The sequence below is a fragment of the Budorcas taxicolor genome, chromosome 16 (assembly GCF_023091745.1).
Source record: "Budorcas taxicolor isolate Tak-1 chromosome 16, Takin1.1, whole genome shotgun sequence".
NCBI lineage: Eukaryota > Metazoa > Chordata > Mammalia > Artiodactyla > Bovidae > Budorcas > Budorcas taxicolor.
Genome location: NC_068925.1, coordinates 43,233,178 through 43,260,779, shown reverse-complemented (window position 1 = coordinate 43,260,779; position 27,602 = coordinate 43,233,178). Strand labels below are relative to the sequence as shown.

At 45.7% G+C, this 27,602-nt stretch overlaps 1 protein-coding gene across 2 annotated transcripts in view; it reads right to left on the bottom strand.

The window, feature by feature from the left end:
• Positions 1–27,384, bottom strand: part of MTOR (mechanistic target of rapamycin kinase) — a 125,223-nt gene extending 97,839 nt beyond the window's left edge. The window contains exons 1-19 of one of the 2 annotated variants that reach the window (XM_052654066.1): positions 27,289–27,384; positions 25,032–25,234; positions 24,289–24,397; positions 23,367–23,599; positions 21,892–22,092; positions 21,055–21,189; positions 17,391–17,666; positions 17,198–17,306; positions 14,034–14,220; positions 12,952–13,080; positions 12,019–12,263; positions 10,737–10,952; positions 10,189–10,394; positions 7,501–7,623; positions 6,649–6,738; positions 6,432–6,524; positions 5,611–5,745; positions 5,255–5,384; positions 3,650–3,900 (exon numbers count right to left, since the gene is read on the bottom strand). In XM_052654066.1, the coding sequence (XP_052510026.1) occupies positions 3,650–3,900; positions 5,255–5,384; positions 5,611–5,745; positions 6,432–6,524; positions 6,649–6,738; positions 7,501–7,623; positions 10,189–10,394; positions 10,737–10,952; positions 12,019–12,263; positions 12,952–13,080; positions 14,034–14,220; positions 17,198–17,306; positions 17,391–17,666; positions 21,055–21,189; positions 21,892–22,092; positions 23,367–23,599; positions 24,289–24,397; positions 25,032–25,193 (3,030 nt within the window). In that variant the 5' untranslated portion in view covers positions 25,194–25,234; positions 27,289–27,384. The remainder of the gene's footprint in view (positions 1–3,649; positions 3,901–5,254; positions 5,385–5,610; positions 5,746–6,431; positions 6,525–6,648; positions 6,739–7,500; positions 7,624–10,188; positions 10,395–10,736; positions 10,953–12,018; positions 12,264–12,951; positions 13,081–14,033; positions 14,221–17,197; positions 17,307–17,390; positions 17,667–21,054; positions 21,190–21,891; positions 22,093–23,366; positions 23,600–24,288; positions 24,398–25,031; positions 25,235–27,288) is intronic. The other variant, XM_052654067.1, reaches the window with a different exon arrangement.
• Positions 27,385–27,602: the final 218 nt, after the last annotated feature.

Genomic DNA, 27,602 nt, shown 5'->3' with positions numbered 1-27,602 from the left:
TGAAATATTATTTTATCTGGAATTTGCTTTAACAAAAATGCAAAATGCCCCAGAAAAAAAGTGTGTGTGAATGTGTCTGTGTGTATGTGTGTGTGTGTGTCTAGGGTGGGAGGGGGGCAGGTAATAAGATGAAACCAAATTGATAAGATACTTATAACTGTTGATGAGTATGAGAATTTAATATAAGTTGTCTACTTTTTGTTTATGGTTAAAACATTCCATTACAAAATAGAGGGCAAGAGATAAGAAAATGAAAGCTCAATCAAGCCCCAAAAAGAAAAGAAAGAAAATACACAAGATAGGACAAAAATAACGCACTATGTAAGATGGTGGGTATCAACCTAAATTTATCAGTGATCACAATGTAACTGGACTGAATGTACTACTTGAAAGACAAAGATTTTCAAATAGATTAAAAAGTTAATCTAGCCATATTATTATATATATTATTATGAAATACCAACTTGAAGCAAAAAGTCACAAGACAGTCAAAAGTAAAAAGAAAAGACACACATCTCCAAAAAAAGCTGGTATAACTAAATTAACATTAGGCAAAACAAATCTCAAGGTATTATCAAAGACAAAAAGGGTCTGTAAAATGATAAAAGATTCAGCTCACCAGGAAGATATGATGATTTAAAATGTGTATGCACCTAATAATATAATCCCCAAATTAACTACACTATGAGAAATTTATAAATCTATCCTTGTAAAAGAGAATTTTTATCTCACTTCTCTCAGTACTTGACAGATTAAGCAAACAAATATTAATAATGATATAAAAGATTCAAATACAAGTTCAAATCTAATAACATATGTAAAATCTTGTGCCTAACATTAGCAAATACACCCTGTTCCCAAGTGCAGAGGAAATGTTTGCTGAAAACAATCAAGCATTAGATGATTAAGGCAGTTTCAGCACACATCAAAGAATCATAAACCCAAAGCAATTGAGTTAGAAATCGATATCCAAGGAAGAAATTTAAAATCCTACATTTGCAAATTAAAATACCCACTTCTAACTAACTTGATGATGAAAGAAGTCATAACAAAGATTAGAAAATACTTACTTCTGAACAGTAATGAAAATAATTATTATTTAGCAATAAAAAAGGAATGAACAATCTGAACAACATAGATGAATCTCAAAAGTGAAAGAAGCCAAACACAAAAAAACCGTGTATGCTTCTAATTCTATGAAATGTTCAGAAAAGGCAAATCTACAGAGACAGAAAGTAGGTAAATGGTTGCCTAGGGTTGGGATAGGAATGGAAAATGACTGCAAATGGGCAGGAGGTTTCTCTCTGGGGTTATGAGAATTTTCTAAAATTAGATTGTAGTGATGTTGCAACTCTGTAAATATACTAAAAATCATTGGATTTTACATGTAAGAAGGATATAAGAAGGATAAATTTTTATGGCATGTAAGTTTCACCTCAATAAAGTTTTTGAATGCAGCAGCTACATTTAATTTACAAATTAAAATACCACTTCTAATTTAACTTGGAATTAAATTTACAGCCTTAACAGATTACATTTAGACAAGGAGAAAGATCAACCATCAAGAAGCTAATATCTAATAATTCTTTTTTAAAGCAGAAATAATAGGAGGAAAGTAATAGTAAAGAGCAGATTAATGAAATAGAAACAAAGATATAAGAGAGAAGAGAAACATGGGACTTCCCTGATGGTATTAGTGGCTAATACTCCCAACGCAGGGGGCGCAGGTTTGATCCTTGGTCAGGGAACTAGATCCCACATGACACAATTAAGAGTTCCCATGTTGCAACTAGATCCCTCATGCTGAAACTAAGATCCAGGGCAGCCAAAAAATAACACACATAAATTTTAAATTTTTTAAAAAAGAAGAGAAAGAAAAGCAAAAATTGGTTCTTTGAAAAAGAATAATACTATGACAAACCTCTACCAAGAAATTAAAATATAAAATAGTGAACAACTTCATACAATAGATTTTATTATTCAGATAAAACAAATACTGTCTTAGAAAAATGTGACTCAAATTGTCTTAAGAAGAAACAGAAAAGCTAAACAGATCTTTGAAACTGTGGTTAAAAAAAAATTATAGGTCAATTCCTCTCAGGAACACAAATGTAAAAATTCTAAATTACATATTAGATAGAAAATCAATGTATTAAAAAATATAACCAAGATGATTTTGACACAAGACATCAAGGGTATTTTAGCATTAAAACACGTATCAGTGTAATTCAACATATTAATATATTGAAAGAAAAAAATCAAATAATTATCACAAGATTAAAAAAAAGCATTTAATAAAGCTAATACCTATTCATGATAGAAACTCTTTAGCAAATAATACCATAAAGGAATGTTCATAACCTTTAAAAAGCTACCTATCAAAAACCTACAGCGAACATGTTTATTGATGAAATTTTAACTGCAGTCCCATTACATCAGGAACAAGATTAAAGGTTTCCTGTATTACAGTCTACTCAACACTACAGTGAAGGTCCTAAGAATGCAGTAAAGAAAAGTAACAACAGCTTTACAGACTAAAACAAAAAAGGCAAAACTGCTTTTTATTTTCTGCAGACTCTATGATTATCTAGAGTGAAAACCTGGGAAAATATACAGGTAACTTATTAGAATTAGTAAGAAATCAATGAGGTTGATTATGTAAAAATAAACTGCACTTGTATACTCCAGGAGCAATGTTAAAAAATACATTTTCTAAAAAACATACTATCTCTTCTGAATGTACATCAAGTTGACCATATGATCAGAGAAGGAAAAATAATTACTTGCAATATTTTTTAAAGGCAGTACTCTGACTGTATACCCTTGTGGAATATATTCGAAGAACAGTAGGAACTGCAAAGCCACCTTGAACTGTATTCAGTAGGTTTGCTGTAGGTAGTGGTACAGGTATGGTAATCACAGAACCACGGTGAGGGCTCTGCGGTTTAGAGAAAGAAAAAGACCAAGAGAGAGGAAGAGGAAGGGAAAGGAGAAAATTATTCTTTACAGAAAAATGCCAGCTATTAGAAGCAGAAGGAATAAAAGAACTAAAGTCATTACTTTACAAACAGCATGATAACTGATTTCAGCAAGGATCCTCAATGGAGGCTAAAATCACTGGGTGAAAGGTAGCTGGGGAAGAGGACAGTCACACAGTCTCCAAGTTATCACCCCACATGCTACTGATGACTGAGGGAAACAGGTAACTTTACATGGAGAGATCTGATAGACACCAACCTTACCACAAGCTCAAACTTAGGACCAACAATAACAGGACAAACTGACATTACCAGATCCAATAAGAAGTACTGTAACTGCACCTCTGGAGTATTCCCACAAGTGTGTGACTTAAATCTAGTCATGAAGAAGAAATCAGAAATCCACTGTGGGATGTTCCATCAGATTACTGGACTGAACACTAGATTACTGAGAATAACAATGCTGTTCCGTCCCACCAGCCACTCATCTTTTAGCCATCCTGAATGGTATGACAGGAAGCTGGGCTGAGCTGATGAATCCTGCACACCTAGGTGTCAGAAGCTCAGGGAAGTAACGGCAAGCAGAGTACATAAGGAAGCCAAGGCACAGATGGACCTTCCACACAGGCACTGGGCAGGGAGGAGCAAGGGCCAGGGGTTTAGGCACTTACTTCCCGGATGGCCCCGTCACAAACCCGAATGACATTCAGGAATGTGGGCATGACCTGGGGCAGGAACTGCACGCACTTGAGCCCCAGGGACTTGAAGATGAAGGTGATGGCCTGGACGACCATGGTGTGGTGGTGAGAGAGGGACTGGTCTCGGAAGATGCGCATCAGGGCCACCATGGACACGGCCGGGTAGAACTCGTCTAGAGGCAGGTTCCCCATGTTGACCAGCATCTCGCTGGTGCTGTAGTCAGCTAGGACCAAACAGCAATGAGGGTCATGAGCTACATGCGACTCTCACTGTGGACAAACCATGGTTAACAACAAACAAAAACCCTCCAGACACTCATTAGCATTTGCGTCTCTCTCCCTGCCACATTCTAACAGCACTGGGAATACAGGGTATATTAGGAACCAATGAATAGGCTCTCACCATGAAGGACACACAGTTTTTGGCTTGTCTGTTATCTAAACTATGAAAGCCTAAAACAGTACATGATGGGTTTGTTTTAAATTGCTGTGTTTAATTTAGCTTCTTATCATTCCAGTTCACAACTTTGTAGCTGAAACCATCAATAAAAATAATTACTTCCCCAAGTGAAAGTAAGGGGGATTAAATTAGGCAAACATCTGTTCAGCAGTTGCTTGGTCCCCCTGGGGAATTGAGACAAGTTAGCAACAAATGCTACCTGACCTGAACAACAAGGATCTCAAGGACTGGGGCTGGAGGAGGGTATGGAGGGTGGGGAAAGGGGTGTTTAGCAGCACAGTAAGGACACTGAGAAACAGAACATCCAAGAGACTGGATGACACAGTGCTGAGGGTAGAGGAACACCTGGAGGACATGGCTCGGGCTCCGCTTGACAGCCGGGGGTCTGACAGGGCACCGTCACAGGCACACTTCTCTAACATACAGAACACACTGGAAGCAGAAGGAGCCCATCCACAGAGTTCAGAAACAAATTAGTTTCTTTACTTATTTATTTATTTTATTTTGCTGAACTGGATGGGGAAGCCACTGCTGAACTTTCCTACTTTCAGATAAGTCTGCCTGATGGAGACAGTGGGTTAAGTCTAGAAAACTTGCCAGCATCCCCAGGCCCTACCCAATCTCTCAGGCTGTTTATCTAAAGGCAAAGAACTCCAGGGCCAGACCACTGGATGGAAAAAGAACCGTGGATTCGGGTTCTGCTTTTCTATGCCCTCTGAGCCTTGCATCAGATTTCCCTATCAATTAAAATTGGGAGAATCAGTTCTACCCTCTTCCTCCTTGGGTGCCACGGGAAGAGAAAACATCAAACAGGCACTAAGAATGACAGATGAACAAAGGTGATGGGGTAATAATTCACCTCTTTCTCATCGGCACAAAAAGTGAGCACATAGTCTGTTAACCCTTAACAAAAAACGCAGGCAAACAGGGAGACTCTAGACACAGCGCCCTTCCTATGATTCAAGAGGAAACTACTGACGTTCCATTCAAAAGTCACCAAGTGAACCAGTGAGGGATCATTTCATAGTTATCCAGCACCAGGCTCTTTCTAAACACGGCCAGTGAGGGCTTTGTGAGGTAAGCACTTGGCAAGCCACTCACGGGTCCCCTCAACTTACAAGAATCTTGACTTGACTTGGACTCTGACAGGCTGACGGCAGAAGCGTCCCGGGACTGGTCGATCATGCCAATGTTCACTTTGTGCTTGTAGGGATCCAGTGCCCCTAGAAGCCCCAACACACGGATAGCCTGCGTGGGAAAGGGGCGGGGGAAAAGGAAAACATTCATCACAGCACCTGACTACAACAAAACAGCGCTCACGGACACTCCTCTCCCATTCCCAGCTACAGGGACAAAACGGAAAGGGACAGAAAGTCTCATCAACACCGCTGGAGCGTGTTAATGCCGCAAACATCTCCCGCTCTCTCCATTCTCCCAGCAAGTCTGTAAAGACTAAGTCTGACAAGCTTCCTACCTCCCGCCGTGTACCCTGGTTCTGCTCAGTCTTCAGAAAGTTCAGCAGCACCTCCAGCAACGTGGGGTACTTCCTGTAGGGCTCGACCACATAGCCGGTGCTGGCCACCAACTGCCCCAGGGTCCACAGAGCCACCTGGACAGGAAAAAGGTCACATGACTCATACAGCCAGTAAGAGAGAAAAGAAAACATACTTCGTACTCTTTGTTAAATGGTTGTAACAAAGAGTTAAAGGCTATTACAAGAAAAGAATTTCCAGTGAAGACATTAACCATAAACACAAATCCCGAGAGCTGGGACATAAAAACAAGGCTACAAACCAATACAACCGTTAATGGATCAAAGCTAAAGAGCAGTCCTGCCTTTCTCAAAGGAAGTACATAGTCCTTCTCACCATGGATGATTGATAGGAGAAGTCTGACCCAAAAGGAAATTAAGGTTGGTCTTACTTTTAGTCTAGGCACCTAACGATCTCAATGACCAAAGAGAAACTAGGTCTGGGGAGGGTGGGCTGGAGCTCTGTTGGCCTCTACAGCCAGAGGCCAAGGCACTCTTTTTCCTTTTAGGGGGCCAGAGCTCTGACGGATGATCTGTAATTTTTTTTTTGTCTAGAGGAAACGGAACCGGTCAGCTCTAACACTGACAGCAACTCTGGGTCAGGATGACAGCTAATTCGGTTCCAAGTTTTTCTTCTTTTTACTAAGTCAACAAATGTTTCCGAGTACCCACTATGTGCTAGCCATTGTTTGGGGACACTAAGGTGACAGAGGTCCCTGGCCTCATGGGCCTGTCCTGTTCAAAGAGGAAGTAGTGTTACTCACCTGCCTTTTGGCCAACAGAGAGGAGTCTTGGAGCATGTCCATGATGATAATAAAAAGTTCATCAACCCATTTCCTCATTTCGAGGCCACTAACCTACAAAATGAAAAAGGAGGTGGCAGACAGCATTAGAAATGATGGCATTAAGAAGTATTTTGACCTCATCGGAGGTATAATCACATTCTTCCCATCCTACGGAAAAAAACAGTTGTCACCTTACCTGAGCCAACTCTCCTATTGTAGCCAAGACATTATTGATCACACCTGGGTTTGGATCAGGGTCTGGATCTTTCAGTTTCAAAATTAAAGCCTATGGAAGAAGGTAGAAGAAAATGAATGCTGGTGAGAGCTGACTAGGAAACTTCTTTTCACATAAGTAAAGTTCACCCCAGAGACCATCTCAGACACAGATAAATTACTTCTCCAGCTTTATGAATCCAGGGTTCCTCTGGAATGTAAATTCTCCTTTCTCCATACTGTACACAAGTCTGACATAGGAGGGAGCTAGGAAGTGCCATGATTTACAAATGTTTCCCATGGCTTTTCTAAACTGCATCTGTGTGACCATGTACCCAGATTCACATAGGTTGTGACACACTTCACATGACTCAACATATTCAGATTTGAAGGTTGTCTCATAAATATATATTTTCGCCTGTGTCCTGCGGCATATAGGATCTTAGTTCCCTGGCCAGGGCTTGAACCTGTACCTCCTGGATTGGGAGTGCAGAGTCTTAGCCACTGGACCACCAGGGAAGTCCCACTGCCTCAGATTTTAAAGCTCACTTATTTCTTCGCTTTGGGGGAGCTACTTTATGCTGCTATTTTCTCCTCTCCAAGCACATTTGATAATTGATGATGTGCTTAAAACACTACATCAGGAGGGGAGCGCTTTCCTGCAACTGGTGCAATTCTTGGTATTCTTGAGCTGCAGGTGCTTGATGGGGCTCTTGTCCCTGAGTGTGGGACCAAAGAAATGATCTACTTTGTTCAGTGTGCCAGTGAACAATGAAACACTCCCTTTGTCCCAAGACGGCCTGGAGAGAGAGTACCTGTCTCTGTGGCAGATTACCTTCAGAATAGGCTCCATGTAGGGGCGGATGAGTCGTGGGGCGTTGGAGACCAGGTGACCCAGCATGCGGGCACTCTGCTCCTTGATTCTTCCAATGCCGCTGTGCTCCAGCTCTGTCAGAATCTGTAGGGAAGAAAGGCTCTCTATGGCAGAGGAAACTCAACAGGTGCTGTGTGTCTGAAGGGAGAATGAGGTGGGGACTAGAGGAAGGAACCAGAACTGGGGATACGCCACAAACAAGGCCATCTCTGCCGCGCACACAACAGTCCTGGAGACAGCAGGGACAAGAGGAAAAACTGCCTGAAACCAGCCCTTTCTCCGTCTGTCCTAGTGCTCCACGGGCCCTTGGTCCTCTGTGAAACGCAGCATTTAACAGTGCAGGCAGCCATAGGAGACTGAGAAAACACAGGGCTCACCGTCAACAGCGTTTTGCAAAAATAAAGACTGATGGAAGGACTCTCCGCAAAAAAAATCTTTGCAGATTTTTTGGAATCTTTGCAGATTACAGTCAGCAAATTACTCAGAGTAGCTATAAATAATAAGAATGGAATCAAAGACAGATGATGTTGAAAGAAATACCGAAACTCAGCAGTGGTTCCGGGTACCTCTAGATAAGCCTAAACAGGGATCATACCAACAGGATCCCCTTGAATCTTAATGAACAGAGATAACGTGTGATCTAACCAACCTGCTGAAAACACCAGCAAATCAGCATGTTATGCTCCTGGGTACACAGACACAAACAACTTAATATAGACAAACTTCTGGAGAGCTGAAGTTGCCAGAAGGAAACCTCTGCACAGTGGGAAAAGTGAGAAACAAAGCTCATGTTAACTCAGTTACCCAGAGGAGGAGTCCCCAAGTTAATGTTTTGTCTTAGATTATTGCTTTAATAATCCCAATTTCCTGGATGCCCCTAGCCTGTTGTCACTAGGTCACAACAGACAGCAGTGAGAAGGGATGGAGAGGGATACTAAGAACAGACCTGTAACTGCAAGAGATGACTGTCTGGGAGGAAACGGCTCCAGGGAGGAATGCACAATTCTCTGGGACAGCTGGTGCCAAATCAGAGAGTCCTCAATTTACTTGAGAGCCAAAGAGCATTGCTGAGCAAGGGCAGTGGGTAATAACAATACTCAGTGCCCTCCCTGATGATCAAGACACCAAGAAGAGACCACAGCACACTTGGGTACGGTCCCTTACCAAGGCATGAAAATGTATAATTCAGCATGCGGAAACTTGTATCAAAGTTTAAAACCAAGAAAAATTACTTAAAATTTTTCCCAAGCAGCCCTTGTTTTATTCATTCCTTTTGCTAATAAAGTGTTTCCAGATTTGAGCTTTCTGATAAAACAGAAAAAATAAAATGAAATAAAATTTTGGTGTTTCAAGGGCTGAGTTTAGTACAGAGTAAATTCATTTAATGATGCTTCACATTTTCCAGTATCAGAAAAATGAGAAGGCCTGACAGCTTACTGTAAGCTTCTCGACGACACAGGCCACCCCTGGCTGCTTCACTGACGTGCTTCCGGCACCCAGCAGTACTTGGAACATAGCAGGTGCTCAAAACATCTGTTGTCTGAATAAACATACTGATATTCTCATTAGGAATTATATCCTTATCAAGCTTACTTAGTACAGTTTGAGCTGGCAGGCTCAACAATGATTTCTTTTCCTTCCCCAAACTTTACTTATTTCAAGAAGACTTAAAATGATAGGCACCCCTAACACAGGCCAGCAGTTAAGAAATAAACCATTAACCTAAAAGCATACGTGACAATATAAGTATAATATTTATTTGTTCACTGATGACTTTATTCACTGTCACTTTAATTAGAATAAATTGTGAATAAATGATATTTCTTTAGGGTAAAAGTTACATATATTTATAATTTTCTATGTTTAAGTGCTTTATTTGTTAGAAGCGTTTATTTATTTGAAAAGAAACCATGGGGAGGGTCACGAAGTTGAGGGTGAGGTAGGGACAGGATGGAGTGAAGGGACGGGAAATGACCAAGTAAGCCACGCCGAGACCCAGAGAGGTGGGTGGAAGTAACGCAAGGCAGGCAGGACTGGACCCCAAGCATTGCTCACCAGGTGGCCAGAGAACTTACTTGGGTAGATGAAGACAAAAACCAGGGGACAGGTTTCAGGAGCCCAAGCAGCAAGGTCAACCTGAGGCTCTAGTCCAATCAGCTGAGCTTGGCCTCTGGCATTATTGAGCAAAGACAGCCAGGGAGCCAGGGACCACAGAGCAGGGCAGTGATAATGAGAAACAGAGCTGGGGCCTCTCCTGTGCTTGGCCCCTGTGGATGGCCTGGCATCAGTGGGAGAATTACGAGGGGAAGGATAGAGAGGCACTGTGCCGACTGACACCCTCTGCAGCAGATGCAGAAAAGAGGAGCCAGAAGTGGATTTGCTGGTGACTTGCCAGGAAAAAAGAAGAGCTGCATGAGAGGTCACCCTGGGCCTAGGAGGCCTCCTGGAGTCACACTGACAAAAGGCCTGTGAGGTGATAAACACGTGAACTACAATTACCAAGCCGGGAAAACATGTGGACTCTTGGCACCAAATGTGGGTTCTACCAGGCGTCTCAACCCTTTCCCCCTTCCTCCTCTCTTTTCCCAAACAGTGCTCACAGGAGCGTGCCCTCCCCACCACTCCGAGGGGTGGCCATCACACCCTCACCTGGATGAGCATCTTGCGCAGGAAGGGCATGACAAAGGCTGGGTTCATGCTGCTGAGCCGGCCCACAGTGCAGATGGCCAGCTCCCGGATCTCAAACACCTGGTCATTCAGAGCCACGAACAGGGCCTGCAGGTTCTCCGCCTGGGCCAGGTGTGCGTCAAAGCGCTCGTCCAGGGACGCCAAGACACAGTAGCGGATGTCGGGGTCTGCAAGAGCAAGTGAGCCTTTCAGTGCTTCTACTCCTTCATCCCTCCAGTCCTTTCCCAAGTCTGCCTCCACTGCCATCATCCTAGAGAGGGGACTCCAGACACCCTCACCCCACCGAACTTGTCATTTTCTCTACTGACAGGACAAAGATGACAGAACTTAAGGCTGATTATCTTACACAATAGGCTGCCATGGCCAAACCTAACGCCTTGCCAGAAAAGGAGCTGGACATCAGCTTGTTGAGGCTGCAGGATTTCAGAAGGGCCATGTAAGGAAACTGGCTACTTCTAACTGCACCTGGCACCTACACTTCCCTAGACTGACTGCATCTCAAACTTTACCAGGATCAGTTATCCCAACCACAAGCAGTTTGCTGAGCACATCTGCCACCACTTGCACTGCAGTCTGGCTGACCACATGAGCGTGGCCACTGATGAGGTGGACAGAGGGCGTGAGCAGGCGGGAGCAGGTGCGGGCGGCCTCCATACGGATCTCCTTGTGCTCGCTGTTCAGGAAGTGATCCGCACAGTGGCGGACAAACTGGGTCAGAGAGTGGCCTGGATACAAAGGCAGAGAGAAGACAGAATTAACATCGCTGCTTTGGACAGCAGCTCTGAGACTCACTGGCTGCGATTTCCACTTAGTGTCTACTAATTTAATTTTCAACAAGATATTGATCAGCAAGATACTGACCCAGAACTCTTCTCTCAAATTTAAAAGGTAATAAATGGGATTCCAATGGGCAGAAAGGCAGATGGAGAAGGAAGTGGGAGACGTACAAAAGACAGTTCCTCCCTGCTTCCATCCTAATCTTCTATTTCCTTTGAAAAATGAATTATTTTGTTTTATTCTGACACTGTTTTACATATTCCCAGAGAGAAAAACCATTTTTGATCAAATTTACCTTGTCTATTTTAGTTTCCAGATTCAAATACCAAAAAGAGAGTTTGATGTAGGCTGAGTTTATAACTCCTTGCTATTCATTAGAAATAAATTATCTTGAGTGTTAATCAGTGTAACTGGAGAAACTGACACAGGAAATCACAGACGCCGTAAGTACTCAGACAGCACATCTAGACTTCTTATACTTGCTGTTTCTCTGTAGTCTTGACCAGTACCACCTACGTGATCTTAAATTTCATCTACGTGTGCATTTTTCTCTCCTGAAATATATCTCCCTAGGGCGTTAATGTGGGTTTTTCTGCAGCTTGGAATTCCAAACTGAACTGCACAGTACAGTACTCTTGGAAATCATACAGCCATAGTAACGAAAACACCCCAAGCCCTGCTTATACATTTTAAAGCATTAAACACCATCTCAGCTACAGGGAGGTAAGAAGGTGCAGAGTCCACCTCTGCAGCATTAGTTCTTTGGATTAATGCATACTATTCTTCAAAATATCTGTACCCCCTACCCACTTTTCCTGTCTTTGTATGAGACAAAGAAACAAAGATAGGAATTAACAATATATGGAAAGAATACAGGAAGGATGAGCTGCTGCAGAATCAGCCACCCTGTCTCCAGGACCCAAGCAAGAGCCAGGGATTCCAGGCACCCTCAATCTGTTCTCCAGATTCCCAGTATCACTGACTTTCTTGGCAAGAGTCACCACAATTTCTTACCTTCAAATTCAAAACTGCCAAGAGTTCGGAGAGCAAGGGTGATGCTGCCCACATCACTGGCCTCAGGGAGGGTCGTGAGGCCAGGGGAAGCCAGCTGATGGGCCAGGCCCTTGGGCATGCCTGGGTGCCGGAGGGGTTTGTGCATAAGGACCAGGGACAGCATCTTCAGGAGCCCATCTTGGATGTCCTTTTTCAGCTGTGGAATCTGACGGCTCAGGTCGTAGAGCACAGCTGTGAGGGCAGGGCTGAAGGGTGGGAAACCAGTCACGACAAGGGCATGTGACATCTGGTCTGTTCTGGAGAAGAAACAGCCCTTTCTCTCCAGGATGGGGACTGGGTCCCATCTCTGCTTGGTCCTTACAGCAGAAAGAATACTATAAAATTGAATATATATCCTAAACTCTCTTGGCCTGATTCCGGATTTCAAAACAATCTATGATTTTGTCATGAGCAAACCTGTTTACTATAATTTAGCCACTAAAACCAAGTCTCAATAAGCCACCTGGGAAGCAGATTGACAGCATCGTCCTTATTTTATAGACAAAGAGAACGAAAATGTAGGGAGCTTAAGTAATTTGCCCGTAACAATATAAACGACAACTGCAAACATTACTAGAGCACTTCTTAAACACACAGCACTTCGTGAACTCTTCTACTTAATCCCCAGGACAAATCTAGACAATAGGAATTGTTATTGTACCCACTTTTCAGACTAGAAAGCTAAGGCACAGAGAAGTTAAATAATTTAGTTACAATCACCAAGCAAGCTAGTGATGAAACATGGATTTGAAATCAGCCTGTGTATTTAGTGTGAGCTATCCTACCTAGTCAATTTTATATGCCAACAGCCTCTTTCTTTCCACATAGACCCAGGACTGTGGCTCGAGCCTCATACTAACTGAGACAGGGACAGCTCAGGTTCCTGGCACCTACCTCAGGCCCACTGCCAGCATGGGCTCCAGCAGCTCCTTGATGTCCTGTTGGATGCCTGGCCCCATGGCTCGGGCCAGCATGCTGATGCAGGTGAACACCGTGGCATCCACCTGCATAGCCTTCTGTCTCCTGCAGAGAACCCAAGTGTGACCAGTTTAGACATAATGGCATTTTGTGATGTCCTACCTCAAAATCACCGTGGCGCAAGGAGGGCAGGTTACCCAAACGGGGCCACCCCATGTGGGTGTGCAGGTGACCTGGGGGGCCCATCACACTGCCGTCACTGCAGACTTGTATATTTACAACAAATGTCCAGCAGATGGCAGTAAAGTCTCCTGAGTAAGGGGCCCCACTTCAGAATTCACACAAAAGGCGCCACGAGGGTTAGTGTGGTGCTGGCCAAGGTACCGATTTAGGAAGCAAACTGAGCAACATGCAGGTCAGAGACCAGGAGTGAAGGGCACAGCCATCATATGGGAAGAAATTCTTCTCCCTGTGAGGAGAATGCTGGGCTTGAGATGGGCGAGGCTCAGTAATTCACTAGCACAATCTGCTACTAACACAGGGAACTATGAAGACACAATTCTAATGAACTCTGACCCCGAGACTTAGAGAAGATACCCCAGCCTCGCCACTTTGCAGGGTGCTGAAGGTCTTTCTCATATTTTATTCATTGGGAAGTTTCGAGAGGAAGAATAATGTATCCAACTTTAGTGATGAGGGTAAGGGTGACCATTAGGTCTCCTCACTTCCAGTCTGGGAATCGTCACTTTAGTTGTTATCAGAGTAAGACCTTTGAAAGCCAGAGAAAAGAACAGAACTAGGAGATTCCCAGTAAGTAATATACATATTGAGAACAGCACTGGTATCTAATACGTTCACAGGTATTCAAGCTTCCCAAATATTTACATCGATGTCACTTCATTTGGAAAAGGCCAGAGCTCAACTGAGGAAGGGCTATTCATTATATAATTTGCTGGTTAATGATGCAGAGAACAGGATTAAGCTCCACAGAAACTGGGATGGAGCATCCTTTCTCTCCAACCAAATGGGGTGGAAGGTGAAATAATAAAGATGCTTACTTATGGGCGAAGTCCTTAGGGGGCAGGGCTGCTCGGATAATGTCCAGCACACGAGGTAAATAGACCTTGAACTCAGACCTCACAGCCACAGAAAGTAGCCCCAGGGCTTGAAAGGCTGCTGTCCGTTCCTTCTCCTTCTTGACGCAGCTCAGGACATGGTTCATGGTATCCTGGAGGTACTGGGTATCTGAGCACAGAAATGACAAAGTGTATATGGCTCAAGGTGAGGGCTGGTCTCTGCGTCAAGGTCAGGGTTCCTATACAACATGCAATTTAAGAATAAATCAAGAAAGCCTGTTGGAAAGACATTAAAGAGAATTGAGAGAATGTACAAACCAAAGTCTTATGCTTGATAATCACTCCTCTGATAAAGCTTTTAGAAATATTAGAAATATAAGCTGTCTTTCTGCTTTAATAAAAAAACTTAATCACATTAATTGTCCCCATACGTGTTACATTTTGAGGGAAAAGATTATATGCTCTTGTTTAAGAAATATATGTTAAATCTTGGTTTAAAATAAGGAAAGAATCAACTAAGCTATTTTATATTGAAATTTACACTAATATTGAAAATTGTTTCCAATAAACAAGCCATTCCACTCAGCCTAGGCCTAGAAATCACTTTGCTATCACCTAGAGAATTCTGTACAGTTATATTTAATAGAATAAGATTCAGCCTGTAATTTGGAAAGCCTCATGTGTATTTTCATTAAGTTTACATAAGCCAATGTGCACGGTAGGTGATTCTTGGGCAATTTAAGCGAAAGTGTTATGACTCCTCAGAAGGCTGGAGCTGCCTGCTTCATGCCTTGCTTCTGTTTCTCCTCTTCCATCTCATCGGCCTCAAGGCCGTGCACCGGCAGCACATACATCGGAGTGGAGAAGGAGAGACCATTCGTCCACTATCCCCGAGAAAGTGGGGGCTGTGGAGGGCCACGAGGGCTGCACTCAGCAACAAGCCACTGCATTTCTGCCATCGACGGATGTCTCCTCTCACAGCTCATGGCCAGATGAGGTGAGACCACACGTCCCCCATCCCCGAGAAAGTGAGCACTGGAGAAGGAGGGCCACCAGGACCGCACTCAGCAACACACATCACTGTGTTTACACCACTGAGGAATGTCTTCTCTGACAGCTCGTGGTCAAATGAGTTGACCTCCTGCCAGCTGAGGCACGCTGGGGCTTGAAAACAGTCGGAAACCAAGGGGATACCACCCTCAAATCAGAGTGCGTCTATGAGGAAAACTAGACCTTCACAGAAGAGCAGTGTTTCAGCAGGAAATGAGCTTAAATCATGGTGGCAATTTCCTTTTCCAGATTTAGCACCCCAAGAGACTAGGAATCTGGCATTGCTAGAGATTCTAGCCCAAACCCAAGAGGAGTATTTTTGACATTCCCAAGGGTTACATCACTAGGAAGTGCAAGCAATGACTTCCAAACTGTTAAGCTTTAAAAAGTGGCACTTTCCCAATGAGACTGTACTTACGTGGGCTGCCCAGGCTGAATTCCAAGGACATATTTTAGTATATTTAATAAAACAACAAAAACCCACATCAGAAGAACAAACTTGGGGGCCTTCTGAGTCCTTGTATCCTGCTGCTAGGCCGTCTCTTGAACTTACTAGGGTAACTGCTTACACAATATGCCAGACTTTGATCAAATATGGCCTACTTGTTACTCTCTTTTGAACCACAGACTTTCAAACCAAGATCATTTAAAGCTCTACTGAATAGAGGCATGTCTGTTATTAAAAACAGAGAAAAGCTGCTGAGCATCAGGAGAGAGGAATGGAAAACTGAAAAACTACAGGTGATTTTCATTACATCCTTTCTTTATGGTTCAGTGATTTTATGTAGCTATTTGTCTCATCCTCACTCAGCACGGCCTGTGCTCACACCCCACACATTAACACTTCACCAGCTGTTATTTTGCCACTGTCTCATCTGAGCTGAGCAGTTTGTGAGGTGAGTCTATGCCAGGAAAAGGCATCTGTGGAGGGGCAGGCTGGCCTTCCGTTTCCCATCTCGGCTCTCACTGGGTCCTGTACACTTATGAAATGCAGGCAGCGTGCACCACAATGAAGACCAAAGAGATGTAGGGCTAAGGTCTCTATACCCAGCAAGGAGGGAGATGAGACCAGGATGTTAAGTATGAACAGGCAACTGGAGTAATAGTATAATTTTTACCTTTACCTTATTATTAAAAAGGCTGTGAAGTAGCCAGAGGAGCCAGCAACAGTAATGGTTTCTATTTCTTGGAGCTCACTCTGCACTAGGCACTTAGAAAGGTGCTTAGACATTAAGGCAGCCCATCTCGTGGTGCAGGTACTGTCACTCTAACTGGACGCATCCAGAAGTGAAGGTCCAGGAAGGTCGCACAATCTGCCCCAAACATCACAGCTAAGACAGAGACTGGGACTTTTCCCCTGGTGGTCTACTGTTTAAGACTGTCCTCCCAATGCAGGAGGTGCAGGTTCGATCCCTGGTTGGGGAACTAAGATCTGGCATGCCTCACGGAGCAGCCAAGCAAAAAGAACAGAGGGAAGATTCACCCCAGGTCTGATGCCGTGGCCCTTCCACAGCTGGGGGTTATAATGAGAAAGGAAAAGCATGCTTCCAGCTGAAGTGAACCAGGCAGGCCTCAGGGAGAAGCCACTGTCTGAGCTGGGCCAGTTTCAGGAGCTAGGAATTCACAGCAACCAGTGGGAACAGGGCAGGAAGGGGGGAACCCACGGTCTATCACCCGTGAAACCAGCCCCTAAAGCTTCCAGTCCTTCCTCCTCATGAGCGAGGAGGCAGCCTGGAGCCCACCTCAGGGGCAGATGCAGGACCACATCGGCTCCTCCGTGCCCCACAGACTAGCTGCACAGAAACCCAAACTGCCCTTCCTTCATCTACCTGGAGCCCATTCGTGAACGAGCATGTTGGCTTCCACGCGAGAACTTGGTTGGCTCTAGAAGCGCCTCTGCCTGCATTTGGACTGTCCTGGTGTCTGCCACATTTACAGAAAACTACGTACTGCTGAAACTGGCTAAGAAACTAGAGACTGGCTTCTCAGCGGTCACTGCTTCAAATGAGCAGCAGTTGTAACTTTCTATAATCACGTCTTCTCTGTTTAATTACTCCTGATGGGTAACAACACAACACATCCATGGACATCCTCACCTGTGAAGGCAGAAGGTCGGAAGGCAGCCAAGCGGGGCAACAAATTAAGGATTGTCATTTGGATCAGCGAGTTCTTGCTATTCCTGCACTTCAGGACCCACTGGCACACCTGAGACAGGAAGGACACAGGGTTGGCAAAGGAAGGGGAGGCGTGGAGCTTAGGAAAAGAGAGAGCAGGCTTCCTGCTACTGACCTGATCAAATTTCTCCTCCATCAAGTCCCTGCAGCAGCGACTCTCCACCAGCGTGGACTTTGCCGGGCTGGGGGAGGCCCCGAAGCCCATGAGGCCTTGGTGAGAGCTGTACCCCAGCAGCCCCACCAAGGCATTTGACTGCTGGGGCTGCACGGCCTGGAAACTGGTGAAGGGGGTGATGTGACGGGGTTTCGTTCCAAAACCCATGAGATCCTTGCAGTACTTGTCATGGACCAACTGCTGCTGTGTGATTTCTTCCATTTCTTCTCTCAGGCGCTGTACACGTGGGGGAAAAGTCACCTTTACTCATAAGAGGCATTTACCTGGGCACCGTGGAGTCTATGAGCAACACACACCCAACCCTGAAATGCAACTCTTCCCACAGGGGATGGAGGCCACTCTTCTTGAGGATTCAGGTTTCCCTAGGACCTTGCAGGGGCCTGATTCTATTCTAATTTAGGCAGAAGAGCACCACCTACTGAACAACGAAGCAGCAGCAGGGGGCTGGCTCCTAAGGACCCCTAAGCTATCCTTGGTGTGGCAAAGATGACTGTTGATGGCTATGACAGGAGACTCCTGAGAGGGTGAGGGGCAGCCCCACTCCAGCACCCTGCTAAGGAAGCTCTGCTGTCCCTCTTCTCACCTGAAACCCAGGCAGAAACAGCGGAGGCAAGTGATTTTCTCAGAGGCCTAGGAGTTCTGTAAGAGGCATGGGATAAGCTGATTGGCTGAGAACTCACACCTCTTACCTATTCAAAGGACTGCTCAATAACTCATCCTCCAGCAGTCCAAATTGAGAAAGATAAGAGAACAATTAATTTCCAGACTTCCAAACTCTTCTCACAGATATTTTCATTTCTCAGGAAATCTTGTCCACTATTTTTGTCAAGGTCACCAACATTCTTTCGTTGCTAAATTGAATGGTCAGTCTCAGTCCTCATCTTATTTGACTTGTCTGCAGCATCTGATCCAACGCAGTGTTTCCTACTCCTTGAAACCCTTCATTCACTTGGCTCCTTGGACCCTGAGCTTTGCCGGCACCCACACCCACCGCCACCGCTACTCCTTGGTCTCCCTGGGTTCCTCAGGATCTCAGCCCCCATCTCTCCCCCAGCCACCCTAGTTACCGGGGAGTTCTCATCTAGTCTCACGACTGGAAATAACATCCACATGACAACAACTCCCACATCTGTCTCTCGCTCAGATCTCTCCCCCAAACTACTCAACATCTCCACTCAGATGCACAATTCTCACCTTAAACTTAACAAGTTCAAAAGCAAACCCCTGACCTTCCACCCCAGACCCATTACTCCCATCTCAGTAAATGGCAACTCTATCCTTCCAGTCGCTGAGGCCCCAAACCTGAACTCCTCTCTCTCCCACCCCTCCAAATCCCAAATTTAGAACCCAGCCCCTCCTGGCACTACCACAGCTCCCAGTATGGTCTAAGCTGCCCAAGTCCTCTACTGAGATGCTACAGTTCTATCCTGACTAGGGGCCTCAGCCCTGACCCCTCCAGTAATTTATTTCCAATGATATGTGCAGGGGCTTCTGCGATCCTACATGATGCATCCCCTCTTGCCCCAGGTATTCCCTGGACCCTGCCTCCCAACTCCTCTCTCCTCTCACTCAGCTCACAACAGCAAGCTCGCTCCCTTCATAAAGCAGCACACTTGTGCTTACAGAACCAGCTGTCTGGAAGGGGCATCCCCAGATGTTTGTATGGCTTTGTCCTTAGCTTCTTCACGGCTATGCGCAAATGTCATCATATTGTAAAATGTAATCCTTGATCCATGCTAGCTTCCCCATTCCTTTATCTGCCCTACTTTTCTCCACAGCACATGTCGCCATATGCTGTACTATACAAACTTTTATTGATTTGTGTATTGTCTGCCTCCTTTTGCTAGTATGTACGGTTTTATTCACTGCTGCATCATTCTAGCTCTTAGGACAAGGTATAACTGGCCTACAGTAGACGCTCATTCTATTCTGTTGAATGAATGAAGAAGTTATGAAATTATAATACTTTATATTTGTATGGTGGTGATGGTTTAGTTGCTAAGTCATGTCTGACTCTTGCAACCCCATGGACTATAGCCCGCCAGGCTTCTCTGTCCATGGGATTTTCCCAGGCAAGAACACTGGAGTGTGTAGCCATTCCCTTCTCCAGGAGATCTTCCCAAACCAGGGATGAAACTCAGGTCTCCTGCACTGCAGAATTCTTTACCGACTGAGCCAAAAGGAAAGCCCTTACATTTGCATAGTTCTTTATAAGTTACAAAGCACCATCACAAAGTACTGTTTCATTTAAACCTATGAGCTAGGTGATATTGTCCCATTTTTCTGGAGACAACGAAGATCCCAGAGCTGTGTGGGGTACAGTGGAAAACATGTTATACTTAGGTGGGGAAATCTCTGAGGACAATCATTTTCGCAATGCCCACTAGGAATCAGGAGTTGTGCTAAGCACCTCATATATATTTAGAAACCTTACAGGAGACCAGTGAGGTGGATAAGACCCTGTTAAAACTGAGAAAACTGAGGGGGTGAAGCAATTTACCCAAGTCACACAGTAGAGAGAGGAGTGGGGATCCAGAGCTAGACTGTGCTTCACACGCTGCAGCACACACTGTGCCCACATCCAGGACACAGGCACTGACAAACGTCGCTGGGCCTCCAAAACCCGGAAGCCCTGGGGTGAAATTCCACAGCAACCAGCTCCCCGTTGGAAGACTACCTCCCAGATACACGCTGAATCCAGCATGAGTGGACTGACACTGAATCCACTTCTCCGTCTACACTACCAGAGTCAGTGGAAGGCGTGTCTGTGCCACGGCCACACCTTCCAGGGGCCACTTCCAGCCGAGAGAACGCAATAAGAATGCTATGGCGGGCCTCCTCTGACAGCCAGGTCTGGCCTGAGGACCCTGGGATGGCTCTGCATGGTAGATTAGGACGCTTCCATCCCACTCTTCTTTCACTCTTATTCACTCAGGGTCAGACACGCGCTGAGGCCTGATGGTTCTCCCAGCCTCTTCCAGCTCCCTCCTCATTTTCTCTCACAGGCTATTTCCCTAATACAATCCTTGTACTTTTAAACCCATCTTTGTAGTTTCTTTTTGGGCCAATACACCTCCTAACTCATCCCTCTGCTTTCCTCCCTGCCTCTCCACAAGCTCTTCCCCACAAGCAGCCAATGACTGTTACAGACATGCTGTCACATCATCCCTGGGGTGAGAATAAGAGCCCGAGTGGACCACAAACTATGAGCCTCGCAGTGGGGGCCCGCCTCCCTCTCCCCACTCATGGTGCACCAGCTTCACTTTCCTTCCTGCTTGAACTTGTCAAACTCTCTTTCACCCTCAAGTCTCTGCATGGACAACCTCCCTGCCAGCCGCTAGGCTGGCTCCTCCATGTCATGTGGTCTCAGCTCAAATGGCATCACTGCAGGGAGGGAGTCACCCCCTCCATCCTGTTTCCCTCCACTCTATTTCTTCATAGATCTGGCTGCTGTCTGAAATGCTCTTATTTCTTTGTCTGTTACCTGTTTCCCTATAAAATGTAAGCTTGTGAGGATGAGAATCTCACCTCGTCTCGTTCTCAGAATGGCAGGTGGGAAGCCTGGAACCCCTGACCCCACTGTTCCTCAGAAGTGGCTTCTCACCTCTCCCTCCATGCTGCTGATCCGGACCAGCTCATTGAGAATCAGCAGGGCTCCATGGATCCGGTCATCCCGATTCATGCCCTTCTCCTTGGCCAAGGTCTCATCAAACCCTTTCTCTGCTTCTTCAAACGTGTGCTACAGAGAGATGCAGAATGCTTTCATTACACAACACCCAGAGTTAGAAAGCAGCCCGCCCATTTATGTGGCAGGTTCTGAGGTTACCATGCCTGCTCAGGGACTCGTGCCAGTATCACCAACAATATTAGCTCATTGAGCTCTTTCATCTAATTTAGCTTCAACTCTCACAATGCCACCATGAGGCAGATTAAAAACAGAAACTAAGTGACTTGCCCAAGGTCACAGAGCAGCCAAGACTAGAACCCAGGTATCTGGTCCCATGTTCAAGGCTCTTGGTATAGGACAAGCCTCAGTAGGTTCTCCTGGCAGCAGCAGTCAGCACAGGACTCACAACACTAGAGGAGAATTGGTATTTTCTCAGTATCTACTGCATTTTGTTCCTCCAGACACACTAATTTTACCCTACTTTAACATCTCTGAAAAGAGACACCTTATAATTGTTAAAAAGGCAGTGAATATAACTGGCACTGTAGTCTTACTCTTAGTGGTGCATAAAATAATGGCGTAGCTATGGCCGGATCTTTGCTTTCGTGAAAAACAACAAAATAACTACTAATTCACTGAGCTTAAAAAGTCGTGTAAGACCAAAGCAGACATGACGCTAGCTCTGTGGCCAGGGGTCTACTGCTGCTCTTTAAGCCCAGCGACACTCTAGGCTGAAGTGCTTCGCTGGAGGCTGGAATGGAGCTATCTCCTCACCCTGTACCACTGCGGCTTCTGCATCTCTTTTGGCTCCCGCTGGGTGGTGAGGATCAGACAGGCACGAAGGGCGGCGACAGCTCCCTCCCGGATGGCCTGTTTGGGGTCCCACACAGCCACAAAGATATTGTCAAAGAAGGGCTGCACTTGCTGGAAGAAGAAGGTGGGGACGCTGATGGCCAGCTCACGGAGCACCAGGACCTGGGAGGAAAGGCACACAGAGATCTTGCATCTGGATCAGAGAGCTCTGTTCTCTCACGAACACAGCCTCTTTTCATGCCAGAGCCAACACACACTAGGAAAATGGCACACTTGCCCACTCTTGTAGCTCAGAATTCCTGGGGACCTAAGAATGACAGTAAAACTGATCAAACATCTCAGTGTCCATTATCACAGGGTGTTTAGAAATAGAACGCTTGTACAGGAAAGTTAGGACACAAGTTCTGAAAGGGCAGCCGTGTTTGATGTTTCATATACTGCTCCACTAGAATAGATAGTAGATAGATAGATAAATAGCCTAGAATGTACCTGGACTACTTAAGCATTCAATAAACCTTTACTGAATGAATGTTCCTGTTTAATATTTAATCTTGCTACTTTTTTCATTTGACCATGGTAAAATGGAAGGTGGGCAGGGCGGTTTGCCCCAAGTTAGAGTTAGAGAGTGGCACCAGAGGCAGGCCCCTCACCCAGGCAGGCTCCTTTCTCATGGTGCTGCCTGCTAAAGAGGGAAGTGACTGGAAAGGATCCACCTAAAGCTTCTATTCCCACCATACTGGTTCATAGATTCTGTCTCTTAAGGACAGACTCTCCCCTGCCTCCCAACCTGGATTCTTAGCCCATCAAACCAGTCTTTTTCAGGGATGAGCCCTGGAGAGCGAGGAGGATGTGCGTCTACAAGAGGGTAGAAGCCACCACTCCCTCAAATGCAGAACAGCCAAGGGGAAAGAGGAAGTCTGTACTGTGTACTGACGAATCAATAAATGACTAAAACATAAACAGGAAAGGCCTGGGAGAAGGCAGACCCACTCTCCCAGCAGGGGGAGCGAGTACCTCCCTTGCTCCTCTCTGCAGCCCAGAACTTCCTTATTCCACAGGCTATTGAGGGACCTTCACAGAGGGATGCTGCAGATAGTGCAGCTGTCTGAGGCTTTGTAAGCCTCTTGGCTTGTGGCTTCTCTTCTTTCCTATGGCTGAACGGTGCCTTCTGGGGAAGAATTTTCGACTGGAACATCAGAGGTCAGGGTAAGAACTGCACACAGGGCTGCCTTTCAAGCAATGAAAGAGAACGTTAATTTTCCTCCTCAGGAACGGAGCTCAGGGTGAGGAGAGAAAGGGATTTGGGGCAGAATTCAGGGCCACCAAGAAGCACAGTGCATCTGCCTGGAGCCACCCCTCTCACTCTTTGCCTTCCAGGGCCCTGAGCACATCACACGAAGTACCCCGACACAGGGCACTGCTCCCCAGACACTCACAGCCGCGTGTCTTCGGCCCTCGTTGCGGTCAGCACCCAGCCATTCCAGGGCTCGCTTCACCTCAAACTCCACATACTCAGCAGTGAAAGTGTCCCCTGCCATGGCGAGCCGACCGATGGCCTTGGATGCCATCTCCATGACAACTGGGTCGTTGGAGGGAAGGAGGTTCCGAAGGTAGTTAGCAAATCTTCCGATCCGAGTGGCATTCCCACCTTCCACTCCTATGAGGCTGGCTGGAAAAGACAGGAAGGCAAAAGGTGAGGAGGGGCACAGGCTGCCCAGGAAAGTAGGTGGCCTTCAGAGGGACACAGCCAGTGACCTCTTCCTTTTAAGTACCGACTGCAATCTCCAGACAGTACGGATGCAAACAATTTTCATTTCAACCAACAGATTTGGCATTTGTGCCAGAACTACTTATATAAAGCAAAATGATCTCATTTTAGTAAATACAATTTGTTTTCCCAAGAAGAAAAGGAAAACCAACTGGGACTGAATAATAGTTCACAGGATGGATGACTAGTTCCTGGGAGCTGAAAATTACCTGCCTTTCATTCAATGCATCCCAACTCTACTTTTCTATTTGTGAGTCCCACTATGCCACACCGCGCTATGGAGAAAACAGAGCCTGGAATGAAAGCAGGCTTCTAGTCTCAGCCCTGGTGCACTGGCCCTAGAAAAGTTGCTTAATGGTTCTGAGATATGGTTCAGATATATGGATATCTGAAAATACCTGCTTTGCCTATGTCCCAGGACTACTGCTAGAATAGCTGAGTAAGTACACTGAAAGCCATCAAGCTCCTTAAAATTCCTTAAACAAATGTGAACTAAGTATCCAGTAGGAAGCAGACACAGGGTGCAGTGGACACAAAGGTGAGCAGTCCTTTATTTCCAGTTCTCACCTCACCAGAGACTCTGTCCTTACCTATGGCCAAAATGCCACCTTTCCTCTCATTGGCATCTGAGCTGGACACCAGTTCAAAGATGTGATGGTTCAGCTGATCATAGAAGCGAGTAGACTCCTCTTGACTCATCTACAAAAGAAGATGTACTCAGCACAACTTCTAATGTCTCCCTGATGGTGGGATGGCTCCAAAAGGTTAGGACTTGAAAGGCAGCCGGCAGGTACAGTTCAAGCCAAAGGGGACACGGCTGCTGCCCATTTCTAGTTTTAAACTGTAGAGCAATTCATTGGTCTATTTAACAAATATTTATTGCATATCTTACACAATAGCAGGCCACCCACCGTCCTAGATTCTACCTAGTACCAGAGGTATAAGGACAAACAAGACATTGTCCCTGACCTCAAGTCTGGTCACTGTTTAGAAAGCCTCAAGCAACCAACTCCTCAAAGCCATGCCAACCACTGTTATCAGGTAGAAAGAGTGGAAGGTCTGGAATGTGGCATGAAACAGAAAAAAAATGAAAAGAAACAGCCATCTCTATGCTGACTCTTAAAATACCACACCACAGGAAATGCCACAGAAATGTGTAACTGCTGCAAAGGAATCCGCACATTCTATGGACATGAGAAACTGGGCGCCTTTCTGAAATGGAATCTTTACATTTTCTGAATTCTCACTTAGCTGTCAAGAGGCATCTAACCCAGGGATGGTACAGGTAGCCCCAACACTCCATGATGAATGGCCCAATGACAACAGTCCGAACCTCTCGGAGCTCCATGGTGACGTAGTGCTGGAGCTCCTTGGCAGCTTTGGCCCTGGTCTCTTCATTCCGGCTCTTTAGGCCGCTGGCAAACTGCTGCAGGACGCTCACGTTGCTGGATGTGGTGGCAGCTGTGGTGGCGGCGGCAGGGCCGGTTCCAAGCATCTTGCCCTGAGGTTCTTTGGAGAGATGCTTCCTTTAATATTCTGAATAACAAACCATGGCAATGAACTTATATATGGTCCCAGCTCCTCAACACAGATCTTCATACACCCAAGTCAAGCTGGGGAGCCAAACAAGGTTGGGAGACCTCACTGAAAAACATGCAAAGAGCCTTGAGCCATTCAACGATGACTGATGTTTAAAAGAGGCAGCACAGTAGCATAGGTCAAATGATGGGCTGTGCTGCCAGACTTACCTGGGTGTGAATTCAGTCCAAAATTATATACTTTGAGGAAGATACTTAACAGTTTCCCTAACTGTAATAATAGGATAATAGTACCTAACTCGTAAGGTTGATGTGAGGATTAAGTGAGTTAACCCATGTTAAAAAATGATTAAAACAGTGCCAGGCACACAGTGAGTTAATAGTTACTAGCTATGATTATCATTATGACTACTACATACATGGCACAGTCAGGTACTAGAGTGGGGAGGCAGAGGGAAAATAAGCATGCCTAAGACTGCCCCTTTCCTTGAGGAAAATTCAAAGAGGGGCACTGTTTATTATTCTATAGCAGCACTGCCCAAAAGCAATATGAATCACAAACGTAACTTCGAATTTCCTAGTAGCCATATGGAAAACATAAAAAGAAACAAGAAAAATGAACACACTTCATCCCAATATATCCTAAATATCATTTCAACATGTTATCAATACAAAAAATTATTGACATTTTTTCATTCTTTTTTTTCTGTACCAAGTCACCAAAATCGAGTGTGGATTTTACAATTAGGTCAATTTCAACTTGGACTAGTCACATTTCAAGCACTCTAAGCCTCATGTGGCTGATGGTTATTGTATTGGGCAGCACAGTTCTGTATTTTTTAAATTTTTTATTTTCTATTTTTATTCTGTGGTCCTGCCCTGCAGCATGTGGGATCTCATTTCCCCAACCAGGGTTTGAACCTGTGCCCACTGCATTGGAAGCAAGGAGTCGTCACCACTGGACTGTCAGGGAAGTCTCTGCCCTATAGAACGTAGCTGGAACGTGAGCTAAGAGAGACTGATTTGTTCCTGAGATCACTCATTTATTCCTGAATTATGTACTGTTCCTTCCCTCAATAAGCTTACAATCTAGGGGGAAACACAAATAATCAAGTGACCATAATGCAGTGGCTATGATAAAGCTCTGCCCAGACTGTCATGGTAGTAACATATACACCTATCCTAGGTATGTCCACATTATAATAGAAAATAAAATTTTCAAAATTTCTTATTTTGAAAGAATTTGTGAAATCCAGAGGGGTAAAAAACAGTAATAATTGATTCTGAAAAGCTTTTAAATTCTCCAGCATCAAGAAGACTGCAGAAAGAAGTGTCAGACTTTAGGGCTGAGGAAACCCAAGGATTCCAGAGGAGAAAACTACTACAGAGAGTGCGCACTTGGCAGTGATGAGGGGGAGGTAGGCTAGCAAGGAATTTCCAGTCTCAGGAAGGAATCAGCCTACCTTCATAAGGTCTAAGGCCCAAAGGCTATCTGCTCCAGGCAGAATTCAATGAAAATACTAGAAGTTAAATATACGAAGGGTCTTGGCGAGGGCTTACAGAAGTTAAAGCCAGGTGCCCAAACTAGCGATGGTGGCGGGGGAAGCAGAGAAGATGAAACTCAGGGTGGAACCGAGCTCAGCTCCGGGAAATGGGTCCTTGAGAGGCATCCACAGTGAAGCGCAAGGGGCTGACACTGACGTTGGTCCTCTCTGAGGACAATGTGTAGGTGGCTCAGAAGAAGGATCGACTGACGGGCAGAGACCCAGAGGCGCCCCAGCAATACAGGAGCTGATGGGCCGGCCTTCTGGCGCCAGAAACACACGCTAGGCTAAAGGATCCGGGGGTTTCCTGGAGGTCCGGGAGGAAGTGGGCGTAGCCTCGCGGAGTGAGGGTCAAGGGCTCCGGCGGCGCCCAACTCCATGGGGCCAGTACTGAGGGGACCCCAAGTCCCAGATGGAGGGCTTCCCGGGGTGCCCCCACGGACCAGGCTGGCCGTGGGTCTGGACATTCCGCCGCCTTGGAGGGGTCGGTGCCAGGCCCCAGACTCACCGCGCGGCTTCGGCCAAGGCCTCAGCTGCCGCCGCCAGCGCCGGTACCGCCGCTTCAGGGCCCGGTCCCCACCACCCGCCTTCCCCGCTGTCCTCTAAGCCGGGCGGGAGGGAGGGCGTACTCCTAGCCCTGACGACCAATCGACGGACATAAGAAGAAGATAGACAGGAAGACAGGCCAATAATCATTTAGGAGAAGTGAGGCTTCGGGACCGGCTTCTCCAGGGGGCGGGGACTGTTCAAATAGACAAACCCCGTGGCCAGTGGCAGGAGAAAGGAGGCTTAGGTCCTCTCAGGAGAACCAATCATTCGTGA